Genomic DNA, 25,612 nt, shown 5'->3' on the forward strand with positions numbered 1-25,612 from the left:
ACCACTTTTGATGATATATGTATATTTATGATACATTGTAATTAGTAACGATGTCTATAATGTTGGTACCTATTTTTTTCCTATCTTGTGGTTTCACGCTAATTTGAAGGTGCTTGGTTGAAACGTTCCGAATGTGGAATGGATTCTCTATTCTAGTGCTTGGTCAATCCATTCTAGTGTACATTTTGGTTGGAGGTTTTGAAAAACAGTTACCCATTTGATTGATTCTATTTGCCTTGCAATTCCGTGAATCTCATACTTATTAAAATCCTTAAATTTTCAACTTCATTCCACCTCGTTATTAATATATCCATTCTAAGGTCCAACCAATTTACGATGAGAAGTATGAGGTTCTTTTGTTTTTGTTTTCTTTTTTTTTTTTTGATAAAGTGATATTAAATTAAAATTATATTCGAGCCAGTATGTTACAAGCTAGGGGGAACGAGGCAGGGATTAGGAGTAGATCTTCAATTGAAGTATAGAAGTATGTGTGAAATTCTATGTTTTGTGAATGTGATGAATTTTTTTTTTTTTTTAAAAAAATCAACCTTGGAAAAAAGCCTCCCTATCCTCCTTCTCGCTAAAAAAAACCCTATATCCTCCCCCTTTGCTGCCGCCGTTCTCCTCCTTCCTCCCACCGCCACCCATCAACCCCCTACCATGTCGCCGGGGATGGGGTCTCTCAAGACCTTTCTCCGGCGACCCGTCTCCTCTCTTCCGATTAACCCTCCTCCTCTTTCTTACCCACACCCGGTTCTGGATCGTACGAGTCTGCCCGTTCCTCTCGGTCTGCGTGGTGTATGTGGGTTGTTCGGGTCTTATCGGACGAGTTTGTTGAGGTGGTGTGGCAGGGTGGTTCTTGGATCTGGCGGTGTTGTGGGTTGGTAGGGAGGCGGTGGTTCCCGTTTTTTTCCTGTGTTCCGTTTTGTTTCCTTTATGTTTTTGTTTAATTTCCGCTTTCGTTTTTGTTTCGTCTCTCTTTCTGAGGGCTTTGTCCCCGTCTATCGGTGGTGTCCTTCTCTCAGTTTGAGAGCTTTCGTTTTCTGGTTCGTTTGCAGTTTTCTAATAAGTCAGCAGAAGATCAGCGTTGTTATAGATCGTTATATGGTTTTACATATTTTGTCCGATTCATGTCTACAATCAATCACGTCAGAAGAAATGGATACTCGTCAAGGAAGATTTGGAGATCCTCTTATGGATAAAAGCCTTTTGCGGCGAATCAATGATAGAGACTCTGCTGCAGTGTTTCATTCTTTGAACAAGAATTTATTTCCTATGGTTGTAATCGATTTGTATCCGATTGAGCTTGACATATGTTGTAGATGTCGTATGACTTTTTATTAATGATAATGATCTTTTCTAAAAATGATTAAGATTCTGAGAATCTCTTCACTATATCCGTTAATTTACCCTTACTAATCACCTTCCGTCTTCAACTTCCCCATGCTATATGTCTAAAACCTTGGTCATGGCATATTATAGGCTCATGGGTTCATCGACTACGTGAACATAACCTCCAACACTTTGAGTTTACAACACATTATAGTTGTTCACCATATGATGGTTATCGAGTGGACATACCAATTGTTTTTCGATTTAATTCGTTGTTATCGCTTGACTTGAACTTGTGTATGGACGGTTTTTGTTGGAGTATTCCTAATTCAATTGATCTTCCTAATTTGAAGAAACTTAGTCTAATTTTGGTCGATTATACAAATTTAGGAATGCTAATACGTTCTTGCCCGTCATTTAGAGATTTGAAATTAGGCATCCATAAGCATCGGGAGGTTAACAAGGATTCGATATCAATCTCGAGTAAGAAATTAAAGCGATTAAATGTATATCTACATGGTGTAGAGAATAGAAGAAGATATGAAAAGCTTGATATATTAACAGAGCAATGAAAACGGTATTTATACAACCCTAAGTCTAGTATATGGAAATACAAAGATATGAAATAACAGCGACAAAGGAAACCGAATAATACGAGATAATTACAACCTTGGAGCACAAGACAATATATACAATAATATCTAAAATATCTAACTATCCTTAATACGCCCCCGCAAGTTGGAGGAGCCGGAGGAGAGGCCAAGCTTGTGAATTAGAAACTCAAAACGTGGTCGATGAAGAGGTTTAGTGAGGACATCCGCAAGTTGATCTTGACCACTAATGTGTTGAACCCGAAGCTGCTGATCACGAACTTGTTCACGGACAAAATGGAATGCCAATGCCAAATGCTTCATCCGGGAATGAAACACAGGATTTGCCGAGTAATGTGTTGCCCCAAGATTATCACAAAAAACAACAGGAGGATTTGAAAAGGTAAAACCGAGCTCGAAAATAAGAGAACGAAGCCACATGAGCTCGGACGTAACATCAGCCACTGCTCGAAATTTTGCCTCAGTGGAGGACTTAGCCAATGCGTGTTGCTTACGGGAAGCCCAGGAAATAGGATTACGACCAAGATATACAATATAGCCAGTAGTAGAAATAAAGTCGTCCTTATCGCTAGCTAAATCTGCATCACAAAATGCATGGAGACTCGAAGGTGTATTAGCATAAAGTTGAAGACCAAGAGAAGGATTCCCTTTAAGATAACGTAAGAGACGTTTCAGTGCAGTCCAGCGACACTCTTGAGGATCCTGCAGAAATTGGGCTAGACGGTTAACGGTAAAGGCAATGTCGGGACGGGTCATGGAGAGGTATTGAAGAGAGCCCAGTATGGCACGATAATCCGACGGGTTAGGGATATAATGGCCTATAGTTTTAGTAAGGGGAGGATAAGTAGCAAGAGGAGTGGGGGCAGGTTTGCAGTCGAGAAGGTTGTGACGAGTAAGCAGGTCGGTGATATATTTGGTTTGAGATAGGTGAAGGCCTAGATGATTTGGTGTAACCTCAATGCCTAGGAAATACGACGGAGTACCAAGATCTTTCAAGGAAAAACGGTTGCTAAGTTGTGCTACAAATTGCGTAATGGAGATGAGGGAGGAACCGGTGACAATAATGTCATCCACGTAAACTAGTAGAAATATTGTAACGGAGGAGACGGAATAGATGAATATAGAAGGATCGGCAATGGAGTTTTTGAACCCGTAAGATAGGAGAAAGGTGCGGAGTTCATTATACCATGCTCGAGTGCCTTGTTTAAGACCATAAATGGCCTTAGACAATTTGCACACATGATTGGGAAGAGAGGGGTCAACAAAGCCCAGGGGTTGAGCCATGTAAACCGTGTCAGAGAGGGTGCCTTGGAGGAAAGCGTTGTTGACATCAAGATGACGGAGAGGCCAACATCGACTAATAGCAATAGAGAGGATAAGACGGACTGTTGAGGGTTTGACAACGGGGATGAAGGTCTCGGAAAAATCAAGGCCAGGTCGTTGGTGAAATCCTTTAGCAACTAACCTAACTTTATACTTATCAATGGAATTATCCGGATTATATTTGATTCGGAAAACCCACTTGCAACCAATAATATTGTAAGAAGGGAGAGGAGGAACAAGAGTCCAGGTGGTATTTTTGGTTAAGGCAGAGTACTCGGCTTCCATCGCAGCTCGCCAATTTGTGTCAACAAGGGCTTGCTTTATGGTCGAAGGAAGACATGAGGGAGAGGAGACAGTGAGGGAGTGAGCATATTTGGGATTTGGCTTGACTATATTCTTAGACAAACGAGTGCCATGCGGGTGGACATGAGGGGGAGAAGGTAGATGGGGTGGAGGAGTAGGAGTGGTAGCAACGGTGCTTGGTTCAGTTGTTGGTGTGGAGGGAGTATGTGGTGAACTGGGAGTAGGGGAGACAGTGATAGGGGAGGTTTGTGGTGACCCTGGAGGGGAGGGAGGGGGAGGTGGTTTGAGCTGCGGAATAGTGAGAGTACACCATTGAGAAATGCCAGGGGGACTGTCAGGGGAGAATGAAGGGCAAAGTTTCGGAAACGGAAACTCGGTTTCGACAAATTTTACATGACGGGAGGTGTATATTTTCTTTGTAGTGGGATCATAACAGTGGTAAGCGCTTTGCAACGATGAATATCCAAGAAAGACACAAGCTATAGAGCGAGGTGCTAATTTGTGTGGTGTATACGGTCTGAGCCAGGGGTAGCAGTGTAACACCCCCATATCCAGAGGAGCCTTAACTAGGCCTTCCTTAGCATATAAGGGCATTACCATCTCGGTTGCCCGAGGACAATAATAATCAAATGTCGATAAAAGAACTATTATGTTATATTACAACTGATTTAAAACCAACTGATGATACAAACGATACAACTCAAACACTACTCGCTATAACTATCAAATCTCGTGAAGACTCATCCCTGCCCAGACTCCAGCTATCAACGACATCAACATCTGCCAAGACAGACTGCTCACCATAAGGGACCACGGCAGAAACACAAAACAAGAAGACAACCACACAAGGTCAGTACTGAGATGAAACACAACAAAGCCAACAACAACTAACAACTCAATGTAACACAATCAGCCACACACAAGCACACCCACACCGATCAATCTCCGTCACCGACTGTCCACTGGACCAGCCCTGCCAGTGGGGGACCGCAGCCGTACCCACCAAATCCCCGCTCATCATACCGAGCGATAACCCTGTCCCATTAATGTGCACATCCCCTTCCGTGGCGGGTTCCACGAAGGGCGAAACTAGGGCGTGAAGCCACTCCCACAAGTGACTCCACTCAGCCGAGAACGCATCTCGAGAACCATAGACAAACAATCACAATATCAACAATGTGTAATTACAACTGCAATACAACCACAACAACCGACTCACTAGACCATCTACAGAAACTGAGTAGGCGAACCTACCTTTAAGCAACTGCAACCAATCCCTACCAACATATGACATATTCAGCAACCAAGAAAAGCCTATAAGCACAACACAATCACCTATTACTATCAAGCAAACCCTAACTGTAAAGACAAAGGTACAGATGATGATGATAACATACCTATAAAGAGAAACTCGGTAAAAGATCGCTACCCGACTCAAGCTATGCTCTCCTAAGGCACAAGGACCTTCAAAGGGCTTCCATGGAGGTTTTATGGTGAAGGGAAGGGAAATGGGCGACTAGAGGATAGAAGGAATGAGGCGGAAATGATTTGCGGATTTAACAAAACGCGATTAAAAATCCTCGCTGAAAACTCGATACTCGATCGAGTACCACACACACTCGATCGAGTAACCCCCTACTCGATCGAGTAACCACGCTACTCGATCGAGTAGCCTCTACTCTATCGAGTACCGCTCATAACTCGTAACCCAAGACGGCTTTGGCATGCACTTCTAAGAACTATTCCCGCTCCCAAGGTCAGTCAACGCTGGTCAAAGGGTCCCCATCCAACTCACGCCCCATACCCTCCAAGCTAGGCTACCGTCAGCCAAAGTTCTCAACCACTTCAGGTCGAGATAGTAGTCACGGTCCATAGTAGGCACTGGGGTAGCCAGAGGCACATACTCCGGAGAAGCCTCAAAGGAGGTTAGCTTTTCAGCTAACCGAGTGGCGATAGCGCCACAACTCAAGTATTGGGAAGAGGCGGTGGCCATCAAGTCAAGGGCAGCACAGACGATGGAAGGAGCATTAAAGACCACTTTCCTGGCCCGCTCCGGGTTCAAGTTAGACATCAGAAGTAACACCTCATGGTTGTTCAGCTTACTAATATCCAGTCGATCATAAAGGAGGTTCGACAGGGAACGAAGAAAGATCCTCAACGTGACATGCTGAACATCATTAATCAGCATGTTACTTGAGGTGGGAGCTGGTTTTGCGGTCAGACAAGGCATTAGGCGGCAGACACCGCACTCAGCAGGGATATCAGTGATGGAGTCCTTGGGAGGCTTGCCCAACCCAAGGTGAGAAGCAAATTGGTCCATAGAAAGCAAGAAACTAGTGTTCATCAACCGAAACTCAACGGTTTGGGCAGCTGGGTCATAGATAAAGGAGCTCATAAACTCCAAGGTGAGAAAAGGGTAGGAGTGTTTCCTCAGCCTATACAACCCCGTAAAACCCAAAGTCTCGAATATGTGACGGACATCCGTCTCTATCCCCAACTCCTCCAAAAGTGTAGTATCTATACACCTCGTCGGCCTCATTTTGCGTTTTTGCAAAACTACAAAACGCTCTCTCTGTTTGAAGTCTACAAACACAAAGAAGGGTACTCGGAATCGGGTACCACGGGTCCACTCCCTTCCCCCATCTCAGGTTGTGTAACCCTCCCCCGTCTACTCTGACGGGTCCCTACATTCGGTCTCGGCATCTGTTTCAGCATATAATTTTAAACAAACTTGTATAAACATATAAAGCATATACTTCACGTAACTTGGATTTTATATACTCAGCTAAGTACTCCAACTCATTAACCAGTTCGACATGTGAAGCACATAATTCATGTCATTAACTTTGAATACTCAGCTAGGTACACACATTCACCAACAGTTTCCCCAATTTGATGTATAAACTCGGTTTTTGACTAGCTACTCATAAACCATAGTTGTAAAGAAGAAATTATCATGGTGAATACACATACTCAACATCTTCTAACATCCTAGCATGATTCTAAGGTTACTCCATACACACTCCTAATAACATGTGAGGCATTCGTACTAACTCATGGAAAAGCATCTTAGGATATATTATCAACATCTTCAATATTAGAAACAAATAACTCAGTTAAACTTGTCAGACGGTCTCTACAGCTGAAATTATTTTGACATATTCTTCATGAATTAACACCACTAATATCATATTAAAGCTCAACCTTTACTTAAACAGTCATATACAACACCAAATTCCAAATATAAATCACGAATTTCCATTTGAGGCACTTTTAAGACGGAGTTTAAAGGTAACTTTCTAGGTGAAAATCATCAAAATCCATCCTTCAACATGATATAAACAATGTATAATACTCAATTCCATCATCTAATCAATGTAAAACAATCAAAAATCAATTTCAATTTTTGTAACCCTAGAAATTTCGACTTCAGTATTGGCAATTTCTAGCCTATTTTACAGCAATTAATCACCAACATTCATACAAGGGAAGCATGTGAATCATATTACAACAATTGAAAGCAATAATCTATCCATATGAATCGAAAATTTCAGATTGTATCACTATTCTAACCCATTCAAATCAATAAATCATGTAAATTAGGAAGAAAAGCATACTTTGATTATGTAGCAAAGTAAAGAAACGAAATCAAACAAAGAAATCAACCCCAAGAATCACAACCAACACAAAATGAGGAAATCTTTTGAGAGGAATTAGGCTTAGGTTTCGAAATATGGAAGAAGAATGAGAGGAAATAGGAAGAATAGGGGTTTTAAGAAACCCGTAAGATTCACTGTACAGTAACCTACTCGATCGAGTGTCTAGGGTACTCGATCGAGTACCACCCTACTCGGTCGAGTAGGAGCCATTTCATCGAGTGTCTGCAGAAATTTTCCCACAACCCGACGTCATAGCTTCCTAACTAGATCGAGTAAGATCTACTCGGTCTAGTAAGCACTCGCACTCGGTCAAGTATGGTTAAGTACTCGGTCATAAGTACGAAGTAAATCGAAGATTTCTGCAAAAACAACATCGCGTGTCGATTCCAAACTAAGTTCGGAATTCGGCACTAATTATCAAGCTCATTCCCGCATTACTCTTATTACTAAAGCATACCATATCGTCAAACAAATAAGGTTTATTCCACCTTACGCTACACAAATTACCCAACTCGGTTTACCTTCTACCGAATCATTCATAAACATAATCACGTCATCATATTACACTCAAACTTACTTTACACATTACTACCGAACTCGTGTTCACTTCAACTTGCAGCATATAATTAACATTAATTCATTCTTTCATATATTATATAAATGCATACTCTTCATAACCAATGAATCTATCATGTTTCAAATTCAATCATAAGCAAATCATCTTACACAAATCGATTGTCACGCAGCGGAAAAATTTCAACCAATAAACAAGGCATATACGCATTACTATATGCTATGTTTCGTATTATAACTCAACAATTCCGTCACTACCATCATTGTAATTACGGTGGAGTTTACAAACTCGTGTATGACTACCGTTATCATAAACTGATAGCAAACACCAACATGTTCATTCTCTTATTATAGCATTCACTTTCACATTTCCACGCACTAACACCACCTTTACTCACTAATTCCACCAACGATTATCATGCACGACCCAAATACAGCCATCACATCCTCATTAACTCTAACAAAGACTCAACTACAAGTAGCTCCGACAAAATTAGCATACACATTACACATACACACACGGACTCCACATTCCCGTACCATGTGACTGGCTTAAGTATCATGGGGCCAAGATTTTGAAATGAGGGCGCCTACTCACCCAAAACCTAGCATCAGTGGGGCTCCCATTACACATATACCAGGTTCATTTTATTAGACTCACTACGTTCATTAAGTTCATTTGTTACAGGTTCCAAAATCGTCGCTCTGATACCACTTTGTAACACCCCCATATCCAGAGGAGCCTTAACTAGGCCTTCCTTAGCATATAAGGGCATTACCATCTCGATTGCCCGAGGACAGTAATAATCAAATGTCGATAAAAGAACTATTATGTTATATTACAACTGATTTAAAACCAGCTGATGATACAAACGATACAACTCAAAGACTACTCGCTATAACTATCAAATCTCGTGAAGACTCATCCCTGCCCGGACTCCAGCTATCAACGACATCAACACCTGCTAAGACAGACTGCTCACCATAAGAGATCACGGCAGACACACAAAACAAGAAGACAACCACACAAGGTCAGTACTGAGATGAAACACAACAAAGCCAACAACAACTAACAACTCAATGTAACACAATCAGCCACACACAAGCACACCCACACCGATCAATCTCCGTCACCGACTGTCCACTGGACCAGCCCTGCCAGTGGGGGACCGCAACCGTACCCACCAAATCTCCGCTCATCATACCGAGCGATAACCCTGTCCCATTAATGTGCACATCCCCTTCCGTGGCGGGTTCCACGAAGGGCGAAACTAGGGCGTGAAGCCACTCCCGCAAGTGACTCCACTCAGCCGAGAACGCATCTCGAGAACCATAGACAAACAATCACAATATCAACAATGTGTAATTACAGCCGCAATACAACCACAACAACCGACTCACTAGACCATCTACAGAAACTGAGTAGGCGAACCTACCTTTAAGCAACTGCAACCAATCCCTGCCAACATATGACATATCCAGCAACCAAGCAATGCCTATAAGCACAACGTAATCACCTATTAGTATCAAACAAACCCTAACTGTAAAGACAAAGGTACGGATGATGATGATGACATACCTATAAAGAGAAACTCGGCAAAAGATCGCTACCCGATTCAAGCTACGCTTTCCTAAGGCACAAGGACCTTCAAAGGGCTTCCATGGAGGTTTTATGGTGAAGGGAAGGGAAAGGGGCGACTAGAGGATAGAAGGAATAAGGCGGAAATGATTTGCGGATTTAAGAAAACGCGATTAAAAACCCTCGCTGAAAACTCGATACTCGATCGAGTACCACACACTCGATCGAGTAACCCCCTACTCGATCGAGTAACCACGCTACTCGATTGAGTAGCCTCTACTCTATCGAGTACCGCTCATAACTCGTAACCCAAGACGGCTTTGGCACGCACTTCTAAGAACTATTCCCGCTCCCAAGGTCAGTCAACGCTGGTCAAAGGGTCCCTAAAAGGGCGGGTATTACAAGCAGAGACACCCAAAACTTCGGAGTTTCATGTAATTTGGCTGAGTGCGAAATAGCTGAAAAAATGGAGAAGTATTGTTGAGTGTAGGTGTAGGCATTCTATTGATGAGATACACAGCAGTAGAAAAGGCGGATGGCCAAAAATGTGTAGGTAATTGGCCGTGTGTGAGGAGAGCTAAACCCGTCTCAACTATGTGACAATGACGCCTTTCGGCGTAACCGTTGTGTTCAGGGGTATGAGGCGGAGAGGTAAGATGAGAAATACCTTCATTTGTGATGGACGGAGTAAGTTTGATATACTCCCCACCATTGTCAGAGAAGAGCTGCAAACTAGGTTTATTGAAAAAAAATTCAACTAATGCGCGAAACCGATTAAAAACAGAGGAGGTGTCGGATTTGCATTTCAGTGGATATAGCCAAGTATATTTGGTATAATGGTCCACAAAAATGACATAATATTTGTATCCATCGTAAGACAAAATAGGCGATGTCCAGACATCGGAAAACACGAGTTCAAGTGGTGAATTTGTATTGAAACTAGAAATAGAAAAGGGGGCACTACTACAAATACAGGCTATAACAACGGCTACAAACCGTTGTTATATAAAATAGCGGACGTTATTAAAGCGTCCGTTGTAAAAGGTTTTAACAACGGTTGGTTTTCTTAAGCAATCTGTTGTTAAAACTATTAACAACGGTTTTAAGTATCAAAACCCGTTGTGGAAAGTGTGACTCAATTTTGGTGGGAAAGTTATAACAACGGTTAATTTACAAAGAACCGTCGTTATAACTAAAGACAACGGGTTGTTTCTACATAACCGTTGTTGTTTGTTTTTACAAAATAAAAAAAAATTAAATTAAATATTACTAGATGCATGCATAATTACGGGGCCCATTATAATTCTGATGCATGCATTATTCTTGTCATCCCCTGTCTTTGTGCATATGAATGGACAATATATGGAATGAGAAGGGTTTACATAAGATTTGAAGCAGGGAGATATGATAATTATGGCACAACTTCCTAAACATGCATATATTATATTAATTTAAACAACTCAAAGGACACATTGCTTAGTATAAATACATACATTATCTCAACCACCATTCCATTATCTCACTATCTTCAAACCCTAACTGCTAAAACAATCTCCAACCCCTAATTAATCTTTCAAACAACTCCAAAGTTCATCAACAAAATGAACGATTACATCCTTAAAACTCTAACTATGACCGAGAACAACAACAGCTTCATCCGCCGGTTGCTCCACATCGAGGACAGTTTTAGGAGCTATCTTGTGGATGCTCAAGCCGCACTCAAGGACGCCAAAAGAAATGGCTTGACAGAGGAAGCGGCAGGTTGTTGCGGCTATATGACGATATAGCAAGCTGGCACGAACGAAACCTCCAAATAGCTAAGGAGGAGAGGAGGGATATCATAGAAAAGAATAAGACTCTCTATGAAAATATAAGAATTGCATTTTTAGAAATGTAATTCTTTTTATAATTTATGTATATATATATATATATATATATATATATATATATTAATGAATTATTAATTAAGTTTATCATGCATTCCTCTCTATCATCTTGCTTCTTCTTTGTTTTATTTTATTTAATTTGTTTTACGAGCTAATTAAGCGAATAATAACATAATAATGATCGATAAAAACCCATTATATATACATGCAAATGAAATAATTAAAAAAAGAAAACAATGACGATGAAAGACGATGAAACCAACAGTGTCAGCGAGATTTACCTGATAATTAGAGAAAGTAAGAGACGATGAAACCAACAGTGACGGCAAGATGATAAAGCGACGATGAGAAAGAGAGAAAGAGACGATGAGAAAGTGTGTTTGCTGTGTTTGTGTTTGTGTTTGTGTTTGTATGTGTTTGTGTTTGTGTTAGGTTATGTATGTGTTTTGTGGCTGTAGCTGATCTGTGTTTGTGTGGTTTATAGTATTGAAAGTATTGACAACGGTTGTTAAACAACAACCGTTGTTAAAAAAGTTTTAACAACGGTTGTAAATCAACAACCGTTGTCAAATAAGTTTTAACAACGGGTTTAAAAATACCCGTTGTGATTACTTTTCACTAACTTTGCGCCAATTTTGCGCCAAATTATTAACAACGGTTGTGCAAATTTGACCCGTTGTTAAAACTTATAACAACGGTTATATAACCATACCCGTTGTAATTAAGTTTAGTAAAAATCGCGCCATACATTCTACAACGTCTATTGTGATTTTCGTGCATAAACGTTGTTAAAGAGGCGTTGTAGTTGCCTGGATTTGTAGTAGTGGGAGCTTGTGGCTCTTATTAATATGGCACGCACTACAATGAGTTTCGGAAACAGAATTAACTAGGTTTGGTGCCCGGCTTCGCACGGGCTACCTCTATTTACCGTTAAATTTTATTTTCAATGAAATAAACTATATTGGAGTTGTCTAACTCACACGTTTACTATTAGTAATATATTTTTCTAAGGCGTTTTTTTGTAATTATGATGAAATGTAAAATTTATTTTCAAATTATGAGACACGTTCACTACCCCACTATTAATATTATCGGCTAGTCTTGCTATAGACGAATATATCCGTTTATAGCTAAAGACGGGTCAAATAGCTTGAAAGTGGTGATATTTTTGGCCCCAATCACCCCACTTTGTTGTTTGTCCTATTAGAAATGTGGTATTGTATTTGACCCGTTTTTAGTTATAGACGGATATGCCGTCTATAATGAGATTAAAACATTTTTTGTTAATATCATTACGTTCACTACTCCCGTGGTTACTATTGTTTCTTTTACTAATTCCTCTATTTTTTTTATTAATTTCATTATTCCCGTTAATTTTATCCAGCTTATATTTAAATAAATAAAATATTTTCTTGAGTCGATTGGTTATTTAATTGTTCATACTTTTTCTCATTGTTACCACCGTTACTTTCACTACATTCGTTGTTACATTCACTACTCCCGCTGTCATTATTATAACTGTCATTACTCCCACATTAATACCGTTTAATTTTATTAATCTCGTTACTGCTACTATTACTTTTACTACATTTAATTTAATTTATAGTTCTATGATGATACTAATTAATTCCATAAGTGGGACATGTTAATTTTAAAGAAAATCACTATATTATTGTGTTTTCTAAATTTAATTACTTTAGTTTTATGTAGTTTCCATAAATATTCTTCATCAACACATCTTTATATTATACTTTTAACTAAAACTTATAATATTTACATTGAGGTCCCTTTATCAGGTCCATCACACGGTGCTAGTGATTTAAAACTATATGGTATAATTAATTTGTATAACTTTCTTTAATTACATGGAAATCCCTTGGTTTCTGGAATTAATATATAGTATTGATGGATAAAGATGTTAAATTGCTGATGACGCTGAGAATGCGGGACGACGGATGACCAAGCCTATGATGCCATGTTGAGGAAGACACGATGCTAAGATGAGTGGAGGGATAGATAGGACGCCACACATAGACACCATTGCTACTGTGACCTTGAAGGAGAACGGAACCCGTCTTCACATCCTTAACAAGAAATGAAGTAGGTAAGAAAACAACATAAGCATTGTTATCAAGACAGAGTTTAGAGATAGAAATTATGTCACGAAAAATAGACGGAACATGAAGGACATCATTAAATTTAAGAATAGTAGAAGAAGAAGGAATAGAAAAAGAACCAATATTGGAAATCGGAAGACTAGAACCATCGCCTATGATAAGATCATCAACTACGTCGTATGGTGAGTGAAGTGCAAGGGTGTTAAAGTCACTGGTTATGTGGTGAGTTGCGCCACTGTCCAAGAGAAAAGAGCGCGGTGGTTGAGTGGTGGATGATGAAGCAGTGTGGGCTTGAGGGGTAGTATGTCGTTGGTTGTTACGATAAGCAGTGGATGGAAATTGGAAGTTTGGGAATTTGTTTTTGAAGTCTCGGCATGTGGTGAGATAATGGCCCGGCACCTGGCATTACTGACAGCGTCCTTTGAACGGAGCTGGAGTACGATCAGAGGACGGGGAAGAGGAGGCAACAGTGGTGTGGGAGGGTAGGGGTAACAGGCCAGCAGAGGTATTGTTTCTTTGGGTGTTGCGAGAGTAGTTATTGTTGTTTCGTGGTTGAGCATAGTGAACAGAGGCTGGGAGAGGGGAGGCAGGTGTGGAAGTTTTGTGGGTAATTTCAAAGTTGAGCAATTTTTCATGTAGAGCTTCGAACGAGATAAGAGTGTCACGGGCTTCAACTGCATCAATTACGGACTTATAGATATCCTTATCAAGACCACTCAGCACTTTAGCAATTATATCCTCATCGCCCATGGGTTTCCCCATGTGCGAAAGCTCATCAGTGGTGGATTTGATTGCTTGCATATACTCGCTGATTGATTGAGACGATTTTGTGATAGATTTCAGACGCTCCTTGATATGGAGAATATGACCTCGCGAGGGATTCGCAAAGGTGTTGGCTAGAATCGTCCAAACCTCACGAGATGTTTTGGCACGCAGAATTAAAGGGGACACAGATGTGTCAAGAGTACCAACAAGTGCACCGCGAATAAGTTTCTCTTGACTGACCCAAGTGGAGTATGCGGGATTGGTGGTTGATTTATTGTCAGAGGTGACAGTAGGTGCAGGAGCAGGGTGATCTCCATTGAGATATTTGAATAAATCGAACCCATCAAGGGTGTTTTCGATCTGATATTCCCAAGTTCGTTAAGTGAGAGGAGTAAGTTTGGTGCAATTGGAGAGGTTGAGGATGATGAAGGAAGATTTTGGGTCATTTGGGTTAGCTAAAGTTGAACTGCCGTTAGGCATGACGGGCAGAAAAGGAGAATTATTGTGAGAGGATCGAATTGCTCGATGATACCATGTAGAGAATAGAAGAAGATATGAAAAGCTTGATATATTAACAGAGTAATGAAAACGGTATTTATACAACCCTAAGTCTAGTATATGGAAATACAAAGATATGAAATAACAGCGACAAAGGAAACCGAATAATACGAGATAATTACAACCTTGGAGCACAAGACAATATATACAATAATATCTAAAATATCTAACTATCCTTAATACATGGGTCGTCTATCCTTGAACTTGTAATTGATGCTCCGAAATTGGAGGACTTGAACTTTTCTTCTGATTGCTTATTTTTTGATGAAATAATGTTCGATTCAATCAACCATGTCAAGTCGCTTGCTCTCGTTCGTCCTTCACCATTGCTCGACAATTATCCAACAGCAACTACTAAGACGACCATCTTCCCTAATATGACTCGTCTTAAATTGGCTTTGGGTCCTTTTAAGAGAATTGAAGATTTGAGTTCAATGCTACATTGTCCCAATCTCGAGGAACTCGTATTGGATGTTACTCAATTTCAATAGATGGTTATTACTCAAAAGCCTAAAGTTATTACCCATCTCGAACATTTGAAGCGATTGGAGTTGCAAATGAAGACGGTTCGACTTGACCAAGACTTGTTGGAGCTAGCAGCATATATACTGAGAAGTGTGCCTGCTTTGGAGAAGCTAATTCTGAATGCTAAGTGGTCTTATTATTCAACTAAATCTTTCGCGGAAGATCAGTTTTGTCGATCTTTATTCAAGTGTCCAAGGAGATCGCCACGCTGCCAAATCGAATTTTTGGGAGCATATGGGTCTCAAGTTTGAAAGTTAGGATTTAATAATTCAGGTAGCTAATTTTTCTCATGTTGTTTTATAATTATGTTAAGGTGTATTTAAGAAAATTTGAGTAGCAAAAGTCGAAAATCTTAACCATTTTTAGGAAGTTGAAGATAGCGAGTACTACTACCCTTTGCTACTAGTAGGTAGGTTCCCCCCGCTTCCAATAATATACTCCGTGTGTGATACTTCGCATCTAGTAGGTTCCCCGCTTACAGGTTTCCGACATTGGTGGTATGATTCTGATTGTAAACAAGCTGTGGATGATATAAACTTGGAAAATTTGGTTATTTGATTTGAAATAAATATTTGTTAGGGTTTGTGTGCACATTGTCATCGTTTAAGTTAAAGAGTCCTGGCATAGGAACATGCTACTATGTCAATACTCACTAACTTATGATTTTCCGATTAGCAAATATTGCGAAAACATTACTAGTACATGAAACTTATTATAAAAATATATTTCCCCTTTATTTCCATCATTAACTTATAATTTTCCGATTAACAAATATATTACCTAGGCATTAAGTTCTACAGCAAAGCCAAAAACTACATATGTCGCTAAACGAGAGACAATCATTCAAAGGCCCATTGGTTCTCCCTTCGAACCTCTTCTTCTTCTTCGGGGGTGAAGTCGTTGATAATGTTGAATGTCTTTCTGATTTCCTCTGGTGTCTTCACTTTGATCATGTCGGCCACTGTTTGACAGGTCAACTCCAGCAAACCCTTGATGTTCAGATAATTAGCAGCCTGAGATAACATCATTCACAACATATATTGGTTAAAAACCCGTCTCACCCTATAAAACGGTCTCACACAAAAAAATTCACAAAACGAAAAAGATGAAAACTTGAACATACCAAGATTAGATCAAAAAGGGTACTTTGATCAACTTTAACAAATTCTTCATCCCACTTCTTAAGCTCATCGTCACCAACAGCGGTAGTACTAATACTAGTAGTTGTTGTATCAGTGTTCTTTGCAGCGGCGGCATCGACATGTTTCTTACAATACTCGATAACCTTAGACAAGATTTTAGCAGTAACATTAGGAAGAGGAATTGCATTGTCAGCACATTCATCTTCAATCATATGTTTTATTGTTTGAGATTCCAATGCCACAATCTCGTCCACTTCGAAATCCTCACCGTCTGATGATTTCAACATGATCTTCTTTGATGTTGTTGTTTCCGCCATTGTTGTTCTTCTTGCTTCTTTTTTATTTCTCTTTGTTTTCTGAGAGAGTTTTTTTTGTGATGGAAGAAAAGTAAAGTGTGAGGTGAGGTGGGTTTATATAGTATATGAAGGAATTCTAAAAGGTTTAGGATTATGGAAATTTTAACTTTAATTGGTTTTTATTTTTTAATTAATTAATATTAACAAAGATCTAATGGAAGTAGAAGACTTGGAAAGTTTACCAAAAAAGTTAAACCTTATTTATACTTCTTTTTATATATATAGGGCATCATTAAAATCTAAAACGACCTTAAATTTGAAGTCAAATTTTGTCACAACCAAAAATTCAACTATGAGTGATATGGAATGTCCCGTAACTTCATTCAATAGAAAGGCAGAAGACAAAATTTTGTTTAGTAAAGGTTATGTAGAAGAGAAGAAGTCGTCCATGAGAATGGATTTTAAAGTTGAACACCATGTTCAAACAGATAATCGTCTAGGAGCAATTTCATCTATCAACCATGTCCTCGACTCAGAAGATATTATGAGAAGTCATATATTTGAAAGGTTGGATTGTAATGATAAGAAGAACGTGGCAGAGGTATGTAAAGCTTGGGCTAAGTGGTTTCTTATCGGAACAGATGGACCTAAATTCAAAAGAGATTACAAAAGTTCGTTGCAAAAAGAAGTAGACTATGGAGTGGTCAAGGTCAAAAGAGGTGCTAATGAGGTTAAGATATATTGCCGATGTCGGAAGATGATCGATCAAACATAAAAAAAATGTTTTTCATCTTACTCAAAAGCTCGCTATGACACTTTCAGATTTTATAAGCAAAAGTTCGTCTTAATAGATGATAAGCTCAAACGCCTTATATCTATTTTTTAACTTTATATTTTATGTACCACGCACTTTTGACCTTATTTATATCATGTCTTGATTGATTCTATTTCCCTTACAACCCCGTGAATCTCATACCTATCAAAATCCCTAAGTTTCCAACTTGATTCTACCTCGTTATTAATATATCCATTTTAAGGTCCAACTAATTTACGATGAGAAGTATGCGGTTCTTTTGTTTTTTTTTTTTTTTTTTTTTTTTTTTTGGGAGTTGCTAAATCCCGCACACAATTTTACTTAATCCCGCACATTTTTCCGTCTTATTCCAAGTTTACCCCTCCCATTTCTCATCCTCACCAAGAGAAAAATCAAAAACCAAAAAAATAAGAAAACACCCAATGTCTGCGTCCTCCCAAGTCCCAATCAACCAATTCACTTAATCTTGCTGCAATAAAAGAATAATAAAAGAATTGAACACATAATTGTATGAAATTGATAACTAGATTTAGTTAGTTAGTTGTACTAATATTGTGACAAAACCACCCTCTGAACAATCCAACTTTAATTGTAATTAACATCATCCAAACCCTAATTGCAAATATTCTCTTTTCAATTGAAAAAACATCAATTAAATCGATTTAAAAAGACGATATTAATATAATTGTTGAGAAAAAGGAGAAATTACATGGGATAATTGTAAATTTTAATGCATAATCATCAAATTGATTAGGTTTTAATAGAGAGAAAGGAGGGAGAACTCTTTTCAATTCTTTTTTTAGACGAAGGGTAGTTATGGCATATTAGGGAAAAAGTGTGTAGGATATAGTAAACTAGCGTGCGGGATTTAGCAAATACGTTTTTTTTTTGATAAAGTGATACTAAATTAAAATCATATTCAAGCTAGTACGTTTCAAGCTAGGGGGAACGGGGCAGGGATTAGGAGTATAGAAGTATGAGGTTCTAACTTCATAGCTTTGTAATAGCATACCCCATTCTAATCAATTTCACAACTTTGAACCAAACAACCCCTTAGGGCCCTCAGAGTAAGTGCAATGGAAGAACTTTATATAAAGTTCTTCCTTTGCCACATCATAGTTTGTTAATTAGTATCCCGTTTTAAAAATTTTATTTTTTAATTTACGATAACTTTGTTATTTAATCCCCTTATACTAAAAGAATAAGAGTTTCTTAAAATTTTCCCGCCTAAATGACTTGCTATAAATATGCTTCATCATAAATTACATCATATCTACAATTGAGGCAACTAGTCTGTGCAATAAATAATTTTATTCCGTTTAAAAAGGGTAATATTTTTTCAATTTGTATGAACATACTGAAACGATTTTTTGTTACATAAATAAAATTACACTAAATTTAGGTACGATGTGATAGAAATATTTCATTATTATTATCTTTTGAAACTAAACATGATGGCCACAAACATTTTTTTAGCAAATACGTTCTAATTAATTCTATTATTCTGTTATTTGAAACAAACGTATTACAAGTTGAGAGTATTCATAGATTATTTTTTTTTTTTTACTTCTAAAAGGAAAAACTTACGAATAATATACGTTTTCTTACCATTTAATTTAATATCTATCTCTGGTTCATACTATGTGAACATTTAAACTTTGTTTACTTTTTTAATTTAACATATACATAAATATATTTATTACAACACATATCCTTCCATTTATCAGCTTTTCATAAACACTCCTGCTCGAGCTACTCGTCTAACTATGGTTTTTTGAAGAAGTTCTTCATTTGAAAAGAAAAACCAACACCCGATCTATGATGTAAAATATATTTTTTTATTCTTTATCTAATTGTATTTTCAATGTCATTCTTTCACGTTTATATTACGCCTTTAGTGAACATAATGATACAATAACAATATTTTTTAAAATAAAGTTAATTTTATGCGGAGTATAAGTATTGAACCCTCCTTTTTTCTACCTCTTAATTATATATTTCTTAATTAAATTTCAAATGGAGTTGTTATAGTGGTAAATTTTTTAAATTCTCCTAATATCTCTATCTTAAAGTAAATTTCATAACTAAATTTCAAATGGAGTTATTACAGTGGTAAAATCGTTAAATTCTTAAATATATCTATCTAAAAAACCGCGCATTTATGCGGGATCTATACTAGTAGTCATACAATAAATTATTTTAAGACTGTCTTACAAGACAATATGTCGCAATAAAATTTGGTATTTTTTTGCTAATGAATACACAGTGATAATGTGTATCATGGTCATTATTCAAAGAAATTTGCCAAACTTGATATATATTAGAAATAAAATAAGCTTATCTCAAAAACTTTACCTATTCTACTATGAAATGTCTCGGTTTTGTGTTGTCAAACAGTGATAATGTATGTGTATCACTACAAGGTTTTATATACGCCCTACACGTCAGTCATTTGTTTAACTATTTTATTTTGAAATGTTTTAGTTAATTGTTTACCTTTCTATTTTAGGAGTGTTTTTATAGGCAATTTGATATCCACACGCAATTTTTCCACGTATCATCTAATAATTTATCTCCTCTTTCTTAGTCTTTGTGCCAAAACCAAAAATAACGATGCGATCAAGACGGAGAGAATAATAACTGTTTTACTCCATACAACGAACAACTGAAGTGACATAGTTATAATTATATTTCCAATGAACAATTATATTAAATTCTATGGCGAAGCCAAAAACTACATATGTCGCTCGCTTATTTGAAAAACAAAATTTGGTAAGCAACTGTCGTTGATATCAAGCACTAATTAATCTCCGATCATATAAACATGGCAGCAACGAAACAAGAGACGATCATTTATTCAAAGGCCCACTGGTTCTCCTTTCGAATCTCTTCTTCTTCTTCGGGTGTGAAGTCGTTTTTAATGTTGAATGTCTTTCTGATTTCCTCTGGTGTCTTCCCTTTTATCATGTCCGCTACTGTTTGGCAGGTCAAGTCTAGCAAGTCCTTGATGTTCAGATAATTAGCTGCCTGAAATAACACAATTAACAACTTGTTAGGATAAAAACCCGTCACATGCTATAAGACGGTCTCACACAACAATTAAGTCAGCAAAATCTACGAAACCAAAAGAGATGAAAAGGTGAACATACCAAGATTAGATCAAAAAGGGTACTTTGGTCAACTTTGACAAAATCTTCATCCCACTTCTTAAGCTCATCATCACCACCAGCAACACCAGCTGTAGTAGTAGTAGTAGTTGTTGTATCAGCAGTTTTTGAAGCGGGGGCATCGACATGTTTCTTACAATACTCAATTACCTTAGACAAGATTTTAGCAGTAACATTAGGAAGAGGAATTGCGTTGTCAGCACAATCATCTTCAATCATATGTTTTATTGTTTGCGATTCCAATGCGACAATCTCGTCTACTTCGAAATCCTCGCCGTCTGATGATTTCAACATGATCTTCTTTGATGTTGTTTCCGCCATTGTTGTTGACTTGTTGTTCTTGCTTTGTTTTTTTTTTTTTTTTTTTTCCTCTTTGTTTGTTGAGAGAGTAATTTGCGATGGAAGAAAAGTGTGAGGCGAGGTGGGTTTTTATAGCGGAAGGAATTCTAAAAAGTTTCGGATTTTTTGTTTGTTTTTCTTCGACGGAGTTTAGGAATTAGTTTGGGGGTTCTTCTAATTAACGAACTAGGAGAGACTTGGAAAGTGTACCAAAAGAGTTTAGGAATTAGTTTGGTATGTAAACCGGATTTTTAATTCGGGTTTTGAGAATAAGTGAATCTTATATTGGATAAAACTAGACCTGGTAAACAGGTCGGGTCGTGTCGTGTTCGTGTTCGTGTTCGTGTCAATATTAAACGGGTCATCACTAACCCAACCCTAACCCAACCCAATTACCTAAACGGGTCATTTGTCTCAACCCTAACCCGACCTATTTAATTTTTCTATAACCCAACCCGACCTGTTTAACCCATTTATATTTAAGCAGGTCATTTTAACCCACTTAACCAGTTTAACCCAATAAACTAATACAATAAACCACGTGGCTAGATGAAGCGTGAGGACAGAAGCTTGCTAAGGGCGTGTATTTCTGACATTAATTTCTTTGCTAGTTTAGTTTTTTCTCTAGTTGTGTTTGGTCTCATGTGAAACGAGGGGGTAATACGGTCGCCCATAACTTGGCTAGATTGTGCTCGTCGGTTGGCGATTGTATGTACACTGAAAACGTTCCGGATGCTATTTTGGCATTAGCGGAGATTGATCTAATATAAGTAGCCCTCGTTTTTCCCTCAAAAATAAACCACGTTTTATAACCCTATTATCCCAAAAAAGATAAATGAAAATGTTAATTTTAAGTTGTTTTGTTGAATTATTGACTCAAATCAAATATATTATGACAATTTTAAATAAATGGGTTATTCGTGTCGGGTTCGTGTCAAAAGACATCAACCTTAACCCGACCCATTTAAGTTTCGTGTCGTTTCAACCCAATTACTTAAATGGGTCACTACGTCTTGACCCTAACCCGCTAACTTCGTGTCCGGTTCGTGTCGTGTTTTCAGGTCTTGTCAGTGATTGCCGCCTCTAGGTAAAACTAACCTAAACTAACCTAATTTCAGTAAAGATAAGTAGTTTGATCAAAATTATTGAAGGAAAAACAAAGCTTAATACTCACTCATACGAATTTCCGACTTTGCCCCCTATAATTTCAAACTCGAAACCTACGGTAATTTAAGGAAAAAAAAACAAAGAAGATAACCAATTGGTAATATAATAAGCCTCGTCGTTCTAATGTATTTATCTGCTCGTAGACATAACAAACAAGTCAAATTAGTTAACATGAATTAAGTCACTACAAGTGCACTAATATTTATGATTTTATCGTTTTAAAAGTCACCTGAAGCCCTTCAATAAATATGTATCTATCATTGCAAGTCTAATTCGGGTCGTTTGGCACTAAAATATTCATAAACTTGATTATGCCAAAATCAATTAGGCATTTCAAGATCGAGTTAATATTGACTCTAATGAAACCCGATCAAATTGATCACATCAATTTTCAAACTCTATTAGAGTTTTTTTTTCTTCAATTCCCATGTTACAAGATTAAATTAAACATCTAAATTTTCCCATTTAATTAGAACATCTTAGAATTGGGCTTAATTTTTGTAGTTTATTCTATACAGTAAATATGTTGAGCTATAAATGGGCCTATTCTTTTAAATTTAAATTTTATAAAATATGAAAGTCCATAATCTAATCCAAATAGGTATGTATAGTGGTGCTCATCAGCCATCACTGGACCGAGACGGGCTGAAAGTCAACGGCTCAGGGACCGAAATGGGCCAAAGCATGCAGCTTCTTCCAGCCCGAGCTCATCCCACTGAGTAACGCGCCAGGGCGAGCCTGGTCCGATTGGGCCTCCTTCACTTTTTAAGTGTTGGGACCGCCCGAACCAAGGAAATTGAGGCACCCTAGCCCGACCTGAGGGGAGGAGCGGGCTGTCACCGGCTACATTGAAACTAGTTCTATTTGTAGATCCTACATTGAAACTAGTTATGTATACTTTACATGGTATAAGCTCCAATCACATTTAAAACACAAATTATTGTTATTTCAGTGTTTGAAATTAAAGCGTATTTTCAATCCGTCAATTTAAATAACAATAAAAATAAGAAGGGTTTTTTTTTTTTTTTTTTTTTTTTTTTTTTTTTTTTAAATGTGGCGCAAAGCCAGTACAATTTAAGGGAATAAAGATTCAATCCCATAACCTATTATCGATATACTCGGTCTTTACTCTTTCCCGGACTACCAACTTTTCGATAACAAGATTTATCGCTTTCAAAACTCCCGTTAAAAAATCCGATTTAAGAAATAAACAACCGTCCACTATTTTGGTAAACTTTCTAAGTTTCCTAATACCATTAGGTTTTTGTTAAAGAAAATCAAAAACCCAATCCGATTAAAATTAAATTAAATTTCCTAATTCCTAAACTTCCTCGAAGAAAAACAAACAAACAACTCCGGAACCTTCTAGAATCTCTTCCACTATATAAACCCTCCTCACCTCACGCTTTTCTCCCATCACAAAAAAATCTCTCCCAAAAAAAAGAGAAAAAAACAAAGAAAATCAAGAAGAACAACAATGGCGGAAACAACAACAACATCAAGGAAGATCACGTTGAAATCATCAGACGGCGAAGATTTCGTGGTGGACGAGATTGTGGCATTGGAATCTCAAACAATAAAACATATGATTGAAGATGAATGTGCTGACAACGCAATCCCTCTTCCTAATGTTACTGCTAAAACTCTGTCTAAGGTAATTGAGTATTGTAAGAAACATGTCGATGCCGCCGCTGCGAAAACCGCTGATACAGCAACAACTAGTACGGCTGGGGTTGCTGCTGGTGATGATGAACTTAAGAAGTGGGATGAAGAATTTATGAAAGTTGACCAAAATACCCTTTTTGATATCTGCTTGGTATGTTCACCTTCTTATTTTTGTGCGAGACGGTCTTATTCTATAATTTGAAGTTTATGATGTGTTGTTCTTCGCTTGATTATAGTAAAGTTTGGATTTTTTGGTGTTTAGGGATTGCCCATGTGATTTATTGGCTTAATTGTTGGGTGAGACGGTCTTATAGTGTGAGACGGGTTTTTAATCAATAAAAAGATCGTTTCATACAGTACGACACCGTCTTATTACGTCAATTGAAGTTTATGGTGTGTTGTTCTTTGCTTGATTATAGTAAAGTTTTGATCTTTTAATGATGTAACACGGTTTTATTTTGTAATTTGAAGATTATGGTGGGTTGTTGTTTGCTTGATTATAGTAAAGTTTGGATTTTCTTGTGTTGATCCTTGCTGGATATGCTGTAATTGTGTTTAATTGTTCATCAATTTTGGGGATTTGGAGTGTAATTATATTAATCGCACATGTTTAGGTTAATTATCTTTGTTGTTGAATATGAAATTCTTGGTGGATAAAAAATTGTCGAAAGAATTCCGTTTTAAGATGTCGATTTGTACGAGATTGTTGTCTCAACAGACCATTTCATTCAAGTCTGGACTGTGTAGAGGTTAAACTGTGAATCTGTGACATTGTTTTACTCAATGTTTCTGTATTCGGATTATTGACCATTTCATTCAAGTCTGGACTTGTGTTGATCCTTGCTGGATATGCGCTACTTGTTGAATTGACAACAGCTATAAGATGAGGAATACATTAGTATTCGGATTATTGATCACCCGTCTCATGTAATTTGATTTCTGTATTCGGATTATTGACCATCTCATTCCAGTCCAGAGTTTTCTGTGGAGACAGGAAAGGTTCAACTGTGCTGTTGTTTTCTGTATGTAATTTGTACGGTTTAATTGAGTATTCGGACTGCTGATAAACCGTCTCCTGTAAGATTGATAAGTGTTAATCCTAATGTTGTGAATGGTGATATCTCAGGCTGCAAATTATCTGAACATCAAGGATTTGCTGGACTTGACCTGCCAAACAGTGGCCGACATGATCAAAAACATGATGCCAGAGGAAGTCAGGAAGGTATTCAACATTACAAACGACTTCACCCCGGAAGAAGAAGCGGAGATTCGAAAGGAGCACCAGTGGGCCTTTGAAATTTGAATGATGGTCTCTTGTTTATGTCATCGGAGATTAGTTGTTGATATCGGAAAGTAGATGATCTCTTGGAACCCTACTAGTTTTTGCCTAATTAGATATTATGAATTATGAATGTCATTTCGCTTTTGGAACAATGTTATCAATTGTGATTGTGTTCATTTGGCCTTTGCCTCTTTAACAATTACTCTCATGTCTCAATCAATTGTTGTCCTTAGAGTTCTGCACGTTTGTCAGATTGTTCATCCTTGTAAAGTATACAATCGTCTAACAAAGGATGAGCCGAGATATACATAATTTCATAATAGAAAGAACATATAATAAGAGAGAAAATCTCAACTAATCAACTTCCAACATCAACAACAAAATTTAGAATGAAAATTCAAGAAATCATGTTTTCAGAATTTCACATCCTTAATCTACATGATTATTGATTACCATCCGGTTACTATTTGCCGAGTCTCTCCTTCACAACCTTTATAAATCCCGATTTC

At 37.7% G+C, this 25,612-nt stretch overlaps 3 protein-coding genes across 3 annotated transcripts; 1 reads left to right on the forward strand and 2 right to left on the reverse strand.

Annotated features, from left to right (window-relative positions):
- Positions 1-15,985: 15,985 nt before the first annotated feature.
- LOC141646407 (SKP1-like protein 1A) lies at positions 15,986-16,739 on the reverse strand. The gene is made up of 2 exons (XM_074454306.1): positions 16,355-16,739; positions 15,986-16,244 (listed from the first exon to the last, which is right to left on the reverse strand). Exons 1-2 carry the CDS (start codon positions 16,688-16,690, stop codon positions 16,071-16,073), a joined length of 510 nt encoding a protein of 169 aa, XP_074310407.1. The 5' UTR covers positions 16,691-16,739; the 3' UTR covers positions 15,986-16,070.
- A 3,406-nt stretch (positions 16,740-20,145) lies between these two features.
- On the reverse strand, positions 20,146-21,047 carry LOC141646408 (SKP1-like protein 1A). The gene is made up of 2 exons (XM_074454307.1): positions 20,633-21,047; positions 20,146-20,510 (listed from the first exon to the last, which is right to left on the reverse strand). Exons 1-2 carry the CDS (start codon positions 20,969-20,971, stop codon positions 20,337-20,339), a joined length of 513 nt encoding a protein of 170 aa, XP_074310408.1. The 5' UTR covers positions 20,972-21,047; the 3' UTR covers positions 20,146-20,336.
- A 2,378-nt stretch (positions 21,048-23,425) lies between these two features.
- LOC141648282 (SKP1-like protein 1A) lies at positions 23,426-25,319 on the forward strand. Its single transcript, XM_074456828.1, has 2 exons — positions 23,426-23,972; positions 24,948-25,319. Exons 1-2 carry the CDS (start codon positions 23,634-23,636, stop codon positions 25,122-25,124), a joined length of 516 nt encoding a protein of 171 aa, XP_074312929.1. The 5' UTR covers positions 23,426-23,633; the 3' UTR covers positions 25,125-25,319.
- The last annotated feature ends 293 nt before the right edge of the window (positions 25,320-25,612 follow it).

The sequence above is a fragment of the Silene latifolia genome, chromosome 3 (assembly GCF_048544455.1).
Source record: "Silene latifolia isolate original U9 population chromosome 3, ASM4854445v1, whole genome shotgun sequence".
Classification (NCBI taxonomy): Eukaryota; Viridiplantae; Streptophyta; class Magnoliopsida; order Caryophyllales; family Caryophyllaceae; genus Silene; species Silene latifolia.

What these genes read in the sequence shown, in the direction of transcription:
- LOC141646407 (XM_074454306.1), bottom strand. Translation starts at nt 16,690, where the DNA reads ATGGCGGAAACAACAACATCAAAGAAGATCATGTTGAAATCATCAGAC. An exon ending in CCCTTTTTGATCTAATCTTG is followed by an intron (nt 16,245 to 16,354) that starts GTATGTTCAAGT and finishes ATGTTATCTCAG; the next exon opens with GCTGCTAATTATCTGAACAT.
- LOC141646408 (XM_074454307.1), bottom strand. Translation starts at nt 20,971, where the DNA reads ATGGCGGAAACAACATCAAAGAAGATCATGTTGAAATCATCAGACGGC. An exon ending in CCCTTTTTGATCTAATCTTG is followed by an intron (nt 20,511 to 20,632) that starts GTATGTTCACCT and finishes GTGTTATTTCAG; the next exon opens with GCAGCTAATTATCTGAACAT.
- LOC141648282 (XM_074456828.1), top strand. Translation starts at nt 23,634, where the DNA reads ATGGCGGAAACAACAACAACATCAAGGAAGATCACGTTGAAATCATCA. An exon ending in CCCTTTTTGATATCTGCTTG is followed by an intron (nt 23,973 to 24,947) that starts GTATGTTCACCT and finishes GTGATATCTCAG; the next exon opens with GCTGCAAATTATCTGAACAT.